Source organism: Triturus cristatus, chromosome 6 (genome assembly GCF_964204655.1).
Source record: "Triturus cristatus chromosome 6, aTriCri1.1, whole genome shotgun sequence".
Taxonomy (NCBI): domain Eukaryota; kingdom Metazoa; phylum Chordata; class Amphibia; order Caudata; family Salamandridae; genus Triturus; species Triturus cristatus.
The window spans coordinates 1,828,897,210-1,828,913,307 of record NC_140589.1 but is presented as its reverse complement, the minus strand read 5'-3'; the positions used below and the strand labels follow the sequence as shown (position 1 = coordinate 1,828,913,307).

At 46.1% G+C, this 16,098-nt stretch overlaps 1 protein-coding gene across 9 annotated transcripts in view; it reads right to left on the bottom strand.

Annotated features, from left to right (window-relative positions):
• Positions 1–16,098, bottom strand: part of DNMT3A (DNA methyltransferase 3 alpha) — a 1,939,932-nt gene that overhangs the window by 712,043 nt on the left and 1,211,791 nt on the right. For all 9 annotated transcript variants that reach the window (XM_085613211.1, XM_085613216.1, XM_085613220.1 and 6 more), the window contains one exon: positions 6,949–7,056. In XM_085613211.1, coding sequence (XP_085469337.1) covers positions 6,949–7,056 — 108 coding nt within the window. The remainder of the gene's footprint in view (positions 1–6,948; positions 7,057–16,098) is intronic.

Genomic DNA, 16,098 nt, shown 5'->3' with positions numbered 1-16,098 from the left:
ATCTGCCACATCGAGAACGCAACGAATGGAGGTATTGGTGATTAGTTTACCCTCCTGTATGAGGTCGTTGGCTTTGTTTTTATATTTGTCCGAGAGGTGTTGCAATAGGGACTCTAATTCATTATAATGTGCCCTATCATATCTGGCTAGCAGGGCCTGAGTGTTGGCGATGCGCCACATGTTAGCCGCTTGTGAGGCTGTCCTCTTGCCGGAGGCGTCCAAGAGTTTAGACTCTTTATCGGGTGGGGCTGCGTCACCTGATGTTTGAGAGTTAGCTCTCTTCCAGGCATTGGATACTACCATGGAGTCTAATGAAACAGGGCCCTTAATGTAAGCTGGGTCTGTAGGGGCAGCTTTGTATTTCTTTTCTATGCGAGGGTTGATGACCCGAGCCCTAATAGGATCTTTGAATATATCGGGAGCATGCGTAATAACCCCTTTGTGCATGGGTAAAGTAGATGTTGACCTTTGTGTGGTGTCAAAAGTGTCCAACAAGAAATCCTCCATGACGGGGTCTGTGTGTAGGTTGACCCCATGGTACTGGGCAGCTTGTTGTACGAGGTGAATAAAGCCCATGGTGTACTCTGGTGGGGAAGGCCTAGAGGGGTAGATGTCGTCTTGCGGGAGATTTGGGACATCAGGTGTATTACTGTCATCTCAAGGGTCAGGGGAACCAGGTGGGTTGGGTTCCCCTAGTGGCACATCGTCCGCACCCCCCCTGTGCCATCATCGTGTCTACCAGTGTAGGAGAGTGAGGTGGTGGGGGAGGAGGGGGTGGAGGAGGTGGTGGAGATGGAGAAGGGACTCTAAGAGGGGATGTGGCAATGTCCCACTTTTCAGGTGGTGGAGCAGGTGTAGGCTTGTCCAGTGGTCTTTTCCTGGAGCTTAGTGTTAAATGACCAGTTTTAGGGTCTTTAACCAGAGTTTTTTGAGCAGGATCTGGTCGAAAAAGCTCTTCTGATGAATCTTGGTTTTTCGACACCGAGTGTTTCGGTTCCGAGGACTTTTTAGGCATCGACTCCAGAGTGTTTTGAGTCTGGACCTGTGTTTTGCAGTCTTTGAATGTTTTTTGGGTCCCGATGATTTTTTCGGCTCCGAAGAATGTGTGTCCGAACTCTTGGGGAGTGGCTTCTTGGTCGGCTCCGAGTGTTTTTTCGGTGCCGGCGAGTCGGTGCTTGTTTTCAGTGTTGAGGGCTTCGAGGTGGAAGCAGCGGTCGACACAGAGGAGGAGGATGGTTTATTTTTCGGTGCCGAAGATTGAGTTTCGGCCCCGGACGTAGGCTGGCTGGAGCCAGAGGCTTAGTGGGCTTCTTTGCCGGGCCCGAAGGCGGGGCGTGGGAAGCGGTGTGTCGGTGTGCACCTGGGCACGAAGGTGAAGGTGTGACCGAAGCCTTTTTTGTATGGAGGGGGTCGACGTCTTTACCTACGACCCTCTGTGCCGGAGTGATTTCTTCAGCGTCTGAGTCATCGGCTTCGGAAGCGCTGACAAGGCCTTCTTCAATCCGCTTCAGCACGTCGACACCCTCTTGGAAAATGTTGTTGGGGATTGCTGTGGACGAGCGAGCCATGGTCCTCCGAGCTCGCCGATCCCGAATGGTCTTCTTGGAGCGGAAAGAGGCACAAGCTGGACAGTCTCTGGCCTCGTGCTCCGGTGACAAGCAGAGGTTACACACCTCATGCAGATCGGTGTGGGGAAACTTCGACCCACATCGAGGACACTTTTTGAATGGCGTCCTTTCCATGAGCCAGATGCTAAGGCCCAGGTAGGCCCGAAGGCCTTCGTCGACGACCGGAATCGAAGACTTCGACTTGGAGAGATGCGCGACGAGTAGGGTTCGCGATCGAGACAATACCGTATAGAGGGTGAAGGATTGCGCGTCGAAATGGAATCGGTAACTGTTCCGAACTGGAGCGCGAGAAACACATTCGAGCCCGATGGCGGAAAAAAAACAATCTGAGGATGGAGCCGCTGCCCATGCGCACTAGCATCCTAAGGAGGAGTCACCTATCTCGTGACTTCCAAAGACTTTCCAGGACAAAAACAAGTGCAAACATCCGGGCCCAACACCAGATGGCGATCTATGCATAGTGTGTAATCTGCAGCTCATATGCCATCGAACACATAGTACTGAAACTGGATTAATAGGAGATATTCTTGGAGCAATCATTACACCTGTGGGTGTCACACGAAATGATGAAAAGATTGGAAAATTAGCAAAAGTTGTTGACAAAATGGCAGCAATCACATCTGGAGCTTTACTCGGTACACAGAATTAATTGCTGTAAGGTCTATGGTACTCCAAGCCCGACCTGCACCAGACATCCTGTTTGCAGAAAAGGACAAAGTTTCATTTTCTGAGTTTGGGAAGGTGTTTATTGCTTCCAAAATCCAACACGCTCTTGATTAGCGCAAGTGTGGCAGTGGGAATAAGGAGTTACAAATCAAACTTAAATCCAGAGATGGAAGGTTATCATAAAAAGAGTCTGGTATTAAATGACTGAAAGAAAAGGAAATCCCAAAGTAATCATACCAGAGAGATGTGCTTAGGCAACAGCTTCTGAAATCTTCAACAGACATGATTGCCATCACTTGAGATATTACCAAATTGTACTGCGGGCTTCTAGATAATATGTAATGTTTGACTATCCTCGATCATGTTTTCTTATCTCATTCTCATGGCTTGTATATGTTCTGGACATATTCAATCAAATACACAACATTTATTTCGGTCATCGTGGACAATGAAAGTGCATACACAGAAAATCCACACACACAAAACCAGGTACCATAAAAAAGTCCCCATAAATAGCTATACAATCTATTAGATTAGCAGCGTTAAAGTGCATCACAGGGTTCACAGGGTGGTAGGACCGGACAATTCAAATCAACAACCCGCCCTCATCCAGCTACCATCTAGGTTTCCCCATATGTAAAAGACAAAAGGGACATAAACAACTGTGCATGCAATCTGTCAAAGTAAAAACTCATTTCATCAGCGGAATGGACGTTAAAACATTAAAGGATGCAGACAACATATACTTTAAAGGCAGCGGTAAATTTAGGAACATCCAGCACGTACGCCACATCGAGGTTAGAAATCTAGATACAGCAAAGACAATGGGCGTATAAATATCGTACTTTAGGACTCTAAATGCCTCCTCGCAGTGCACAAACCCTAAGTTCCTTCACAGTTTGATAAGCCAGTGCTGTCTAGTTGATTTATAGCCAGGGCAAAAGAAAAAAAACGTGGAGCTCTGACTCTTTCTCACAGTTGCAGGCAGGGAAGCCACGATATGCAGTTTTTGACCATTTGTTAGAGAAAGCACGGAGCAGCAAGGTCCCAAATCTAAACCGAACATATAATTTCCTTGCCAGGGTTGGGTGGATGTCATCCAGAAAAGACTCTAAATATGCACTCGTCTTTGAATTTCAAGAATTCCGCTGTCAAATGTCCTAAGGCCGAACTCCCCTTGACATCTGCAAGTTTGTGCATCCTGTAAAATCTTACCAATTCTGAGCATGAAATTACAGAGCATAATTCCTCTGGATTGCTCCATAAACTTGCTTTTCCAAGCCTACAACATTTATCCTTTATATGTACAAACCATGGCACTTTACCTACACCCGGGAAGCTCAGTAACTCCTTCATTTCTGACCGATAAACAGCCAGTTCCGAGGTCACCCATAGTCTGTGCCAAAAAGTTAGGGGTCTAAATCCAATCTCATCCCCAATTGGTCTGATTTAGAAGTCCAGCCGTAGGGGAGTAAGGGGGGCCTTGAGGAGGGAGGGGGGGGGGGGGGGGGGGTGGGGCCTGGGAGGCCCAACAACTGCCTCATAAAATTATTCTCTATTTTACTCTAACTACCAGAACAACAATGACCCCATAATTCAGCCCCATACATTGTCGCACCCCTTGCTTACACTTTGTAAATTTCTGCTATCGGCCCAGCTGTAGTAGGAGTTTCTGTACAGTTTTCCAATTCCCCCTACAGTCTGGGCTAGCTTGAGACTTGCTTTGGCCATTTGCGGCCCTCACTCCAGATTTGAGTCAAGGTGACACCTAGGGAATTAAATACCGACACCCTCACAAGCAGAGTGCCATCTAAACAAGGGTTAGAACGTGAAGTGTTGGCTGGGTTGAAGAACATACATTTAGTCTTCTGTGTGTTAATCTCCAGCCCCCTGTGTTTGCAGTAGGTAACAAAGCTATCAAGGACCATCTGGATACCCATGCGCAACTTTGACAATAAGAGGGAGTAGTCCGCAAATATCATTGCTGGTACCTTTGTACGTGCTATCTTCGGGGCATCGTTATCCTTTACCTCAATGAGTTGGGTGACTGATTCATTAACAAAGAGGCAAAACAGGGTGGGTGCAAGCATGCAACCCAGCCTTACTCCCTTGTCAACTGGGAGTCAGGAGGTTGGTTCGTCACATTTATCAAACCTCACTTGGGCAAAGTGGTCTTCAAGCAATCTCATAACAAAAGCAAAGTCAGGAGGTAGAGGGGGGATTCCCAGATTTCTAAGTACACCCCATAATTTAGCTGTGGGCACCAAATCAAAAGCGGTCTTCAGATCCACAACTATTAAAAAGAAACTGCCACCCTCTACTGTCACAGTTTTTCAATATAAAAGTTGGAATCTATATATTTGGTCGACAGTGGAAATGTTTTTTCTGAATCCGGCTTGATAGGGGCTCAAAATTTCATACTCTTCCATCCACACCTGGAGGCGATCAATGAGTACCCAGGCAAACAGTTTCTGGGTGACATCGATCATACTGATCGGCCTATAGTTTGCAGGCAAAAGGGATGAACCCTTTTTAAAAACTGGGATAATTTCTGCCCCTACCCAGGTTTCGGGGGTCGGCATACCTTTCATAATAGCGTTGAATAAAACCCACAGGTAGGGTCCCCATATTTTTAGTTCTGCCCGAAAGAGATCCCCCGGTAACTTATCCAATCCCGGTGCTTTGCCGAAGGGAAGCTTGCTTATTGCGTTTAAAACTTCAGTCAAAGTAATCACAGGGGCCTTTTCATGAATAGTCCCCAAAGAAATTATGGATGTTTCATTAGTTGGGCCAACTTCTTCCTTTGTAGTATATAAAGCCTGGAAATTAGTCTTCCATACATCTGCTGGTAGGATAGGCTCTCTGGCAGGCTTCCCTTCGCTACTGCCTGTACCGACTATGGACCAAAACGCCTTCATGTCTATTTTGGATAGGGCAGTCAAGGCATCCCATCCAACCTGTTCGCAGGTCTTTTTTGCTTGTTGGACACTTTCTTTCTACAGCACCCGGATTTGTCAAGTTAGGGACCTATGCTTTGCTTTAATGTCATCTATCAGGGCCCGCTTAGCCTTTCGGCAGAGAGGGAATCTTTGGATAAAATATATCAACCAATTTAAATGTTAATACTGCATGCGAATCTGCTACTCGGTTGATGGTTAGTAAAACACCCTCTGCTGCGACGGCCTCTCCCATTTCTAATAGGGACGGAATAATTGCTGTATATAGTGTGGATAGCTTATCGTGTGACTGCTAAATTGCCCCCCACCTTATTCTTCTTCTGTTATTAGAGAGTATTAATCTATTTTCTAAGGGGGTACAGTTGCCCATGGCATTTCCAAAATCCGGCATCTCCAGTTCCATGGTCAGAGCGTTATGGACAAATCGTTTTGGCAACCTCTTTTGTCCCTCTTTCTCCTTTACCTCTTTCTTTTGGTTAACACCTTGGGGTCAAGCCCACTTTCATCCTTCACAATCTGTTGCTTACATTGTCATTTTTTCATTTGTATATTAGTGTTTATCCACTATTATGGCTTTATCAATAGCGAACTATTTTACACCATGTTATTATGCTCATCGCTCTTTCTTTATGATAACCTAATAAAACCTTTTGAGCAAGCAACTCTTTATACTGCACGTCAGTTGTTTGTAAGTGCTGTAATTAGAAAGTGGTACCGTAATCGAATTTAATTATAACTGAATTTGCCAACCTGGGCAGATGTTCAAAACTATAACTCACTAACCCATACTGAAATCAGTTATTGACTGTACTACTGAACGCAGAACAAAAGTGAAAACACACCATTCCCAGATGGAGACCAAAGATTGAAAACAAATACAAAAAACAGAATAAACCCACCAGATAGCCAAAGAACATTCAGCTGTGAGCAATAAAAGAAAGATGCAGAGAAAGGTGCAGAGAGTTTTCGGGTGTTTGTGGGAGCTCTGCACTCATTTATTTTTCCATGGCTGTGCAAAATAACATTACAGGATGCTGCCCTACAGTCAAAACATGTCATGCCTCTGGAGCAAGGGAGACTGGATATAACAGTAAGGATATTCTTTTGTTCCCTACTCTCTGATCTATTTCACCTCTTCATCCTACATTGAAATCTCTGTTTCACATTCCCAAACTCTTCCATCGCCCAAAACACTGGCATAACTATTGCTAATATTTGGATAGTTTCACTCTAGGCTCCTTCTGTTATTCAATTCACTCAAAAGGAAGCAATATGTGGACCATCTAGACTCATTATGAATTTTAAATCAATGTTTTCCGTCTCCATTCAATATACATTGTGCTTACCATGCACTGTCTTTAAATGTATTTACAAAATGTTCCCTTCCCCTTTCTTTCCGTTGCCTTCCATTAGCCACTGCCTCATATACTCTGAGCTGCTTTTCTAGTTCAGTCTTCTTCAAGTTTCTGGACTTTCACTCCAAGGTTCCCAAAGCCTAAATCTCTCTATTTGTGCAATCTTTGATTTCACTTGACCCTTACCTTTCGTCAATCATTTTCTTTAACTTGCTCTCCTGCACAATCCTTGAGCTGTTAAATATTTTCACAATTTATCGTGATAGTACTTCCTGTGTTCACTACTCCTTGTAAGATGCTTTATGAATTTGACAAACAAAAATGTGCAGATGTTGTGCTTACCTGAAGGACTTCATAGATGGCTTTCCTGTACATGGGCTGTTTGCTGTAAGTGGCCTGGTGAAATGCATTTGCGAAGGAGCTGAGGGGGAGCAGCTTTTCTACACAAACCTATGTGAAATCAGGGTTTAAAAGTGAAGCGGGTTATAATGGTACTTAAACTAGTGTGGAGCAATACAGAACAACCCATATTCCCCCCTGTTGACCAAAGACAAGAAATGCATTATTGAGAACAACTGCACAAATGGGAAGTGTCCTTAACAGTAATGTTTTCTTATTAATATTCCAATCTTACATGAATATTCAAGACAAGCATTGGCATAGCCAATAGGTCTCGCCTCTGGGACCTTATATAAGTGTTTTGCCAGAGGTTTTGGGAAGTTTGGTAAGAGATGCAATTTAACAAAGGGATACGAAAATGGAAACCAGGAAAGTGTGATGGGGGAAGAAGAGGGCAGCAGATGAGCTGGGTGGAGGGAGGGAGAAGCAAAGGGATGAGAGAGAGTGAGACAAAGAAAAAGCAGATGGCGAGAAGAAGCAAGTAGGGGGATAAATGTGAAAGGATCGAGAGACTTTTGGGGAGGGAGAGGGGAGGAAAGCCAGGGTTAGAGATCGGACGACAGAGGCAGGCAAGAGAGTGGGAGGACATTGAAGGGAGGGAAAGAAATAGGAAAGCCATTGTTTTAATGCCGGGGGGGGGGGGGGGGGGGGGGTATAAAGCTGAACTAGCAGGAGATATTGAAGATATCAGTGTGACTCGCTGCTGGTTCCAAGAGGAGTCCAAGGTGGAACATACATTTTGTAAAGTCATGCAGTGAGCGCAGCAACCACAGCTCACTGAACAAACACATTCATCAAACGCATCTGCGGATCCCTTCACACCACTGAGATAGGGCCGGACCACACACCTTCTGGGATGGAAACCTGGAGACTTTGTGGAATTAACCCCCGGACACCTGGAAGCTAACCCATGAAAGTGGTGGATCGCTTGCTATACAAATGTATGAATGGCATCACCACGGTTTTCAACTTGGCAACTGAGAGGTGCTTTGTTGTCAGCTGAAGTTCTAGTTGCTCACTTTATGATCTGAATCACTGTCACTAGCGCCAAAAAGCCTATCTGGCGTAGAAGCAATATATTATCTAAACAAAGGTTAGTCATACTAACCTCACCTGTCCAATCAAAGACACTCTCCCCCCTTCTACTAGCCCAGGTATTTTGGTTATTTTGCAGAGTGCTAAGTGCCACCTTGCAGTCACTTCAGAGCGCTAGTGAGCCAGGCAGACACCGGGGAGGGTGGATATTGGTGGAACAGAAACGTGCTCTTCAGTTGGACGACCCACCCTTCTCAGATGGAGGGGAGGAGTTCTCTAAGGCTTGTCGTCCTTAAGTGAAACTGTTACCCTAAGTTCACGGTCACATGGTTTGGAAGGGGACATCCGAGGGCGGGACGCAGGGTCTGGCAGTGAATAGGGCGCTCTTGTTACAAGGGTCAGTCATCTTAGGTCAAGATGCTCCTGAGACCTCAGTCAGCCAGCATCGTTGGAGAAAGTGAACTTTGTTAGGGCGAGCAATTGTAGTTGCATTTATATAGCGCTTACTACCGCTGACGAGGCGTCGAAGCTTTTTACCACAAGCAGCACCGGAAACCAGCTTCGGAACCCAATGCAGAAATCAAAACATTCCGAGAAACCCTGTTTGTCTCTGAATTCGGACCATAAAATGCTGGAGTGGTGACAGCAGGTGGTGGAGAGCTCTTCTGTTCTCACTAGAACTTCCAGTGCCTTGGGTCCCACAACCTGTCAGCAATAACTTGCCCTACAACAGATGTGCCTAATCAGGGCGCTGAGTTGCTCCGTGATCCGAGGGCTCAGATGTCAGAAGGCCGAGCCGACTGCGCCCTTGTTACACATGTAGCGCCTCTGAGAAGCGCTGGGCTGCGCGCCGTAAAACGTCCTCATAGTACACACACCACGATATGCCCAAGGAGGGGTGGGGGGGCCCTCAAGCAGGCACTGTAAAACACGAGAGGGGCTGCTGGAGGTGTGTATAGCAAACAGAAGGGTGGGAAGGGAGGCGGGGAGGGAATAAGGAAGGCGCGGGGAGGGAATAAGGAAGGCGCGAGGCAGGAATGGAAATACCATGGAACCGGGCAGCCTGGTAGGGAGAGCGGCGCCAGAGTGCATACATTTTAAAACAAGCAGGATGGGAGAGGCAGTGGAAGGGAGAGAAAGAGAGGCAAAGCAGAAAAGAGACGTAGGCACAGATGGGCATAGTGAAAATGACAGAGACATGGCACGCACACCAAGTAAAACAGAAGCGGAGACACAGAAGAAAACATAAAATCAGAAGAGATGTAAATACACACTCCAATGACAAACGGCGGAGAGGGGTGAGAGGAAGGGGCGGCAAAAATAAAAGCAGCTGCAGGAGGGGAAAAAGCATTGGCCGCGCGGAATGCATCGATGGGGGCTGCAGCGGGAGGGAGAGGCGGAGGGAGTTGTGTGCGGGCGAAAGCACTTAATGAGCCATGACGGCTAACTGTATGAGATAAGAAAGGCAGAAGGCGGCTACGGCTACGCGCACATGCACGCAAGCTTTAGGCCAGGAAGAGCTTGTGGGTAGCACTTTTAAAACCCCCTTACTAAAAGTCGAGCAAGCAGCGCATGCACTGCTCCAGGCTCGACCTAAAAAAGTGAGTTCTGGGGTCACCAATGTAGACCGGGTCAGGTAAGTGTTGCTAAACAGAGAAAGATTTGGACTAAGTAAGGCCACTGAAACACCAGTTACCTTCTTTAATTTGTTTTTTTTAGCTCATTATATTTCACACTTCTGTAATCTGGCAGTCAGCTACCTGACAGTACAGATCCATGGGTGGTGACAGCATAGGAAATGTCAGACTTCTAGCTTAGCCAAACTCTACAGTTCTACAACAGAGACATAAAGAGAATGATTCATATACTTGCGTCATTATCACAGATCCAGAACCACTGTATAGAAATATGCTTTAGAAAGTTGCATATGCTGACGATCTAATTAATAGTATACCCTCTAGAAGATAGATACATGTGCACACAGACACCTGGATGAACAGAGGAACTCCGGAATGCACAATAACACAACTGCACCTACAACAGCTACTCCAAGTTGCTCTTCAGAACAAGCTTTTGAAAAACACCCGACTACACTGCCTACACTCATGCACAGACCAATAATAAGATCTATCACACACATGAAGTGTACTTACCACAGTGTCTCTTAATTAGGGGGGGCAATAAATTTCGCCCAGCTGGTGGAGTTCACAGAGGTTGTTTTGCCCACTCCGTGTTAAACTTCGCCAACAGCCGTGTGGCAGCGTTTTTCTCGTATGCACCAACATTACGTTTGTAGGTGCAAGCGAGAATTGGCATCCCCAGTGTGATTTTCAAACGCTAGGACAGCATATGTCGAGATTTTCTCAAGGAGGGCGGTCACGACCATTCGCAATGAGAAAGCTGCACGCTCGAGTAGAAAATCTACTTGAGAAGCAACAAAGAAGCAGCTCCCTCTGGTGCGCTGCGTTGTGCCACTAGCACAGATTTTACAACACAGAACAAGCTCCTGGTGCTAAAAAGCAGCGCGAAATGTCGATTACGCCCGATGAACTCTGCGGAGTCTCGCAGAGTTTTTGTGTAACTCCAAAGAATACCACTGAGTAAAACTCTGCAAGTTCCGCCCACCCCTACTTTCAGTATTAGTTTATTACACAACTTACAAGATAAGTCATCAGCAAGCTATGCAGTTAAGTGGAATCTGTTGGGTTGGCACAATGGATTTTTTTTTTTTTACTATTGGCAGATGCATTGCTACAAAAATATTCTATCTAAAACATCTGTTCAGTTTCATTGTTCAGTTTCTGAACACACAAATAGAGGCATGAAGTCATATGTATCTTGGGTTTAAGAGCAGCCTTCAATATAATCTTCTTGGTAAAGATAGAAACAGAGCACAGAAAAAAGAAAAGTTTAAACTGATAGAAAATACCAAAGCCACACACCTCTGATATTTATGGAAAGTGCTTAGGACAGGATACGGAAATAGGCAAAATTGACGTTCACTGCACCAACACACAGAAGCAATCTCACAGCTTAATGTTGACAAGATATGCCTCTTTAAGTACTTCTGGCTAAAGAAAGAAAGGTTTCTCAACTTTAATCCTAGGTCTCTTCCAAGGAAATCCTCTTCAAAGTCCTAAGCATGAATTGTCCCGGAGGAGGATTGGGTCAAATACTTTAAACCTCAATATGCTGATCCTAATCCTGGCAGGGAGATGGAAGAGTTTAAGGAGGTCTACCCAAATGAGCCATTTTTTAGCCTCAATGAGGTTCTGTTGGCTCTAAGTGTTGTATCGTCGGGTAGAGCCCCTGGGATGGATGGGGTACCGGCAGATCTCTTTATTTATGATAAGGATAGATGGGGCAGATACATCCTACTCCTCGCTAATGCAGTTGCCCAAGGAGCACCGATACCGTTGAGTTGGAGGGGTGCAATCATCATTCCCATATTCAAGAAGGGCGATAGGGGATCGCCTGGGAACTATCGGCCAATCAGCCTGATAGTGACAATACAAAATGTTGTGGGGAGGATGGTTGTAAATAGACTCATGGAATGGGTGGATGAGCACAATGCATTATCACCCTACCAAGCAGGGTTCCGGAGGGCTACTAGCACGATAGACCAGGTGTTCCGTTTTACTATGGTCCAATGGCGGACTGTGGCGCTGGGTGGAGGCAGCTTGTACGCTGCTTTTGTAGACTTGCGGGCTGCCTTTGACCTGGTGCCTAGGTCCAAGTTGTGGTCTGAAATAAGAAGCCTGGGTCTGCCAGACGACTTGTTGACTATGGTTATGCGGTTACATGCGGATAACTTCGCTAGGATACAGTGGGGCACGCAGGGCGAGACTACTGATGATTTCCCAGTAGAACGGGGCGTGCGTCAGGGTTGTGCGATGGCTCCGCTGCTCTTTTCTTTATTTATTAGTGGGGTAGTAGTCAGAATACTGGCTTCGAATGTGGACGCACCTTCGTTGGCGGGCATCAAGTTTCCGATCTTGATGTTCGCTGACGACACGTTGATCCTGTCTAAGACCCCTAGTGGCCTACAAAGTGCTCTCTGTATTTTTGACGATTTCTGCAGGAATTATGGCCTGGAAGTAAACGTGGCAAAGACCAAACTTATGTTTTTTAACCCGCATCGCAGTGCCAGACCCAGGCTGTTTTTGAGTCAACGCCCCCTGGATGTAGTCAGAGCCTTCACTTACCTGGGCGTTCATATAACCGATGATTTAAGATGGGCTCAGCATATTGAATTGGCTGCCTTAAAGCATAGGCAAGTGTCTGGAATCCTTGGGCTTGAGCATAGGAAATCACAGTCGAAACCCATTGCACCAGTTTTGAGGGTGTATGAAGCAAAATCTTTGGGATCTGCACTATATGGTGCAGAATTGTGGGGATTTGGTAACCTTAACTCGATGCAGATGTCTGAGAACAAGTTTCTTAGGTCATTAGTCGGTCTCCCTAAAAGTACACCTTTGATACCAATGAGATATGATCTGGGAAGGGAGGCTGTAGGGGATCTGGCAAGATTACGCCCGATCTTGTATTGGAGGCGGCTCTGGTCTACACCAGAACTTAAGCACTATGCTGAGGGCTTTGCAGCAGTGATTAAGGCTGATGTTTTTGACAAGATCCAATGGTTGACCAAACTTAGAGCATTGTTATGTACGCTTGGGCTAAAGATGCTATGGGATACACCACATGAAGCTGTTTTCCCTAGTAAGCAAGCAATTAAGGAATTGTATTGGGCCTATGTGTCCGAACAGGCATGGAGAAAATCTGATGCAGGTTCTATGTCTGGTCGTTTTTTGGAGGTCAAGTCCCTCCCTATACTAGAATCATTTTGGGACATTATAACTAACCCAAGGGACAGGAAACTTTTTTTCCAATTGAGGATAGGCACCCTCCCCTTAAGGTCTTTAACCGGGAGATGGAGGGGGTCCACTGATATTACCTGTCCCGCTTGTGGAATAACAAAGGAGTCCATTGGGCATTTCTTGTTCTCCTGCAAGGCCTATACTGCCCCTCGGCATACTTGGTTAGCACCGGCTTGCAGAAATTTAAACATTTCCAATGGTACTGTAGCTATGAGAATCATCTCCACTAGTTCCTGTCTCCAAATGACTGTTGCAACCGCCAAATTCTTGGGTTGGGCATGGTCTATTAGACAGAGCACCGTTGCCTAGGAGTTAACCGTCTAGATGATGTGATACTGGGACTGTGCAAATTTACTGTAACTATGCTTATCTCTTTTTTTTTCTTTTTTAAATTGATTGTTTTTATGATGTATGATAATAACAATTATTGTGTGTATTGCTTTTATGAGAAATTCTCGAATAAAGCTCTTTGAATGGAATTGTCCCGCTCATGTGTGGGATCGCAGAGCATTTTGCAAAATAGCAGACAAAATGTGCATATACATAGAAAGCAATAGACTTTGCAGACAAACAAAGGCTGAAGATGGTCAAAAAGGTCAAATTTCGGGGGCTTGTCTTGGACAGCCAACATGGCGGATGCAACTTAACTGAGCTCCACACGTCCACGCCACAAAAACTCTTAAATCCGTCATAATCCTGTCCATCGCAGCGCATCAGAGGAGCCGATGATTATGCTGATGACCCGGAGGGGGGAATAAAACATAAATCTGCAGACGCGGTGGCGAGGGGCGACGACGTATGGCTGCTGCACTGGGATCCGACATGGTCTGTTGCGTGGCATGAGCCTGGGCCGATTGGAGGCCGGAGTCTGTCCGACACCCCCGCCTCGGATCGTTGTGCAGACTGACGAGACGGAAAGACCAGATTGCGGCATTGGAGGAAGGGAGGGGGCATCCCCCGTCCTGGGGCTGCGGCCTGGGAAGAGTGTGAGCCTGCTGCCGGAGGGGGCTTACCTGGCTGTGGGTGCCTCCCAGAAGAATCCTCTGGATGGGGAGGCCTCCCCACTGGCTCGTGTCTCCCTGCATGGTGTGGTGCCCCCACGAATCGACGACGGCCAATCATGTTGAGCACCTTGGTGAGCCTTAAGGTGAGACGCCTAATACTGCACGGCCCAGACGCAGCCCTGGCGCCCGTGGTGGTCCTGGCGCCCTGGCACCCCTCTCCCATATGGTGAACGGGCCGGAGATGTGCCAGGCCAGTAATTGTGATTGGCCTCTGTGAGGCGGGAGGGGACGCTGCCAGGCAAACTGGCCCGGACCATAGGCCCAGAGTTAGAATGGGCTGTGGTTCCAGGAGCTGAGATCCTCTCTGTGGGCTGGACACCATACACCCGGCAGGCGCATTCAGCACTATACCATCGCATCAGGGTGAGATACCTACACAGCGGTCCTGTGGCGAGGCAGTGCCTGGGGTGCTGAAGACATGTGGGGGTGCGTTGTAAGCCGGGGATCCGGCGAGACTGGTCCCATTAGGGTACAAAAAACAGTTGTCCTAGACCTATATTTAAATTGAATTAATCAGAAATATTTCGATTTTACATATTATTGAATAAATTACACAACATAAAAAGTGCAACAAACGACCATGAAATCGATCACCATATATTTATTTAAAGCAATTTGGTGAAAACCAGACAATAAATATCATTAGCAAATTGAGAGAGGGTGCTCCAGAAGGAGACGTGCAGTGAAACAGGGTGCTCGGGTGTGAAGTGACGAAGGAGAATACTTCACAGCGGTCCTGTGGCGAGGCAGTGCCTGGGGTGCTGAAGACGTGTGGGGGTGCGTTGTAAGCCGGGGATCTGGCGAGACTGGTCCCATTAGGGTACAAAAAACAGTTGTCCTAGACCTATATTTAAATTGAATTAATCAGGAATATTTCGATTTTACATATTATTGAATAAATACACAACATAAAAAGTGCAACAAACGACCATGAAATCGATCACCATATATTTATTTACAGCAATTTGGTGAAAACCAGACAATAAATATCATTAACAAATTGAGAGAGGTTGCTCCAGAAGGAGACGTGCAGTGAAACAGGGTGCTCGGGTGTGAAGTGACGAAGGAGAATACTTCAACAAAATATATATAGAAAATGTAATATGTCAAAGCAAAAGCAAAAGGAACGGTTGCAAATCACCGTCCTTTGGAAGTCTGGCCCAAGTGGATTCACACAAACGTTTATATCAGTTCTCACTAGAAATCAATTCTAGGATGGCACATGAAAATTGTTAAGGGTCCAGACTAGATTAATTGGGCGTTGACGTTTCGATCCGACTTGTGACTATAAGGGGGGTTTGATTCCTCGGTCTTGCGGATCTTCATCAGGACTGAACTGGGCAACCTGAAAAGGAGGGGGGCCAGAGGTCAAGTCGTTGCACTAGGGAATTAAAAACTTAAAGGTCGTAACACAATAGGTATTAATGACAATATAATCTCACCCATCAATTAGGAGTGAGCAATGAGGTCCGTGGTTCCTTTAATGAATCCAAGGAGGAGGATATGAGTCTCCAACGTGATCTTAAAAGAGGAGGAGAAAAAACCATACTTGAAACATTTGAGATGGCCAAAAACTTATGAGTTAAGTGATGCGCACTAATGTGAATAAGGTGATTACCTTAACACTTAGTGTCCAATTAATGTACCCCGGTGGCGTCAAGGAGATGATAACGATTCCAAGCCAGCTGCAAAAAGAAGAAGGGGGAGCTTAATTGTGGATTCTCCTCGCATGGATAAAAGGCCAAGGGTTAACGTTGAAATGCGATCAACATATTACACACCCAGGGAGAAAGAACGATAAACCCACTGTGTTAGGCGCTTCTCCAAAAAAGCAGAGTTGGACTGCTGTTATAACCGGGTCAAAACGGGTTCTAAAAGGACTTTGGTTTTCCAGAGGTGTTCGAATTAACTTTATCACAGGCATAGAAAATGTTTAATAAGGACGCTTTAGTAGGTTTAAACCGACACAAGCGCCTATAATGTGCGGCCGTGTCTGGGTAATGTGATGCCGGAGCGTTGGGCAAAGTAAAACTATATCGATAGCCAGATGTAACCTATTGGATGGGTGATCACACACAAGGAGATAATCGAATAGCCCTCCTAAACTCTCAGAAATA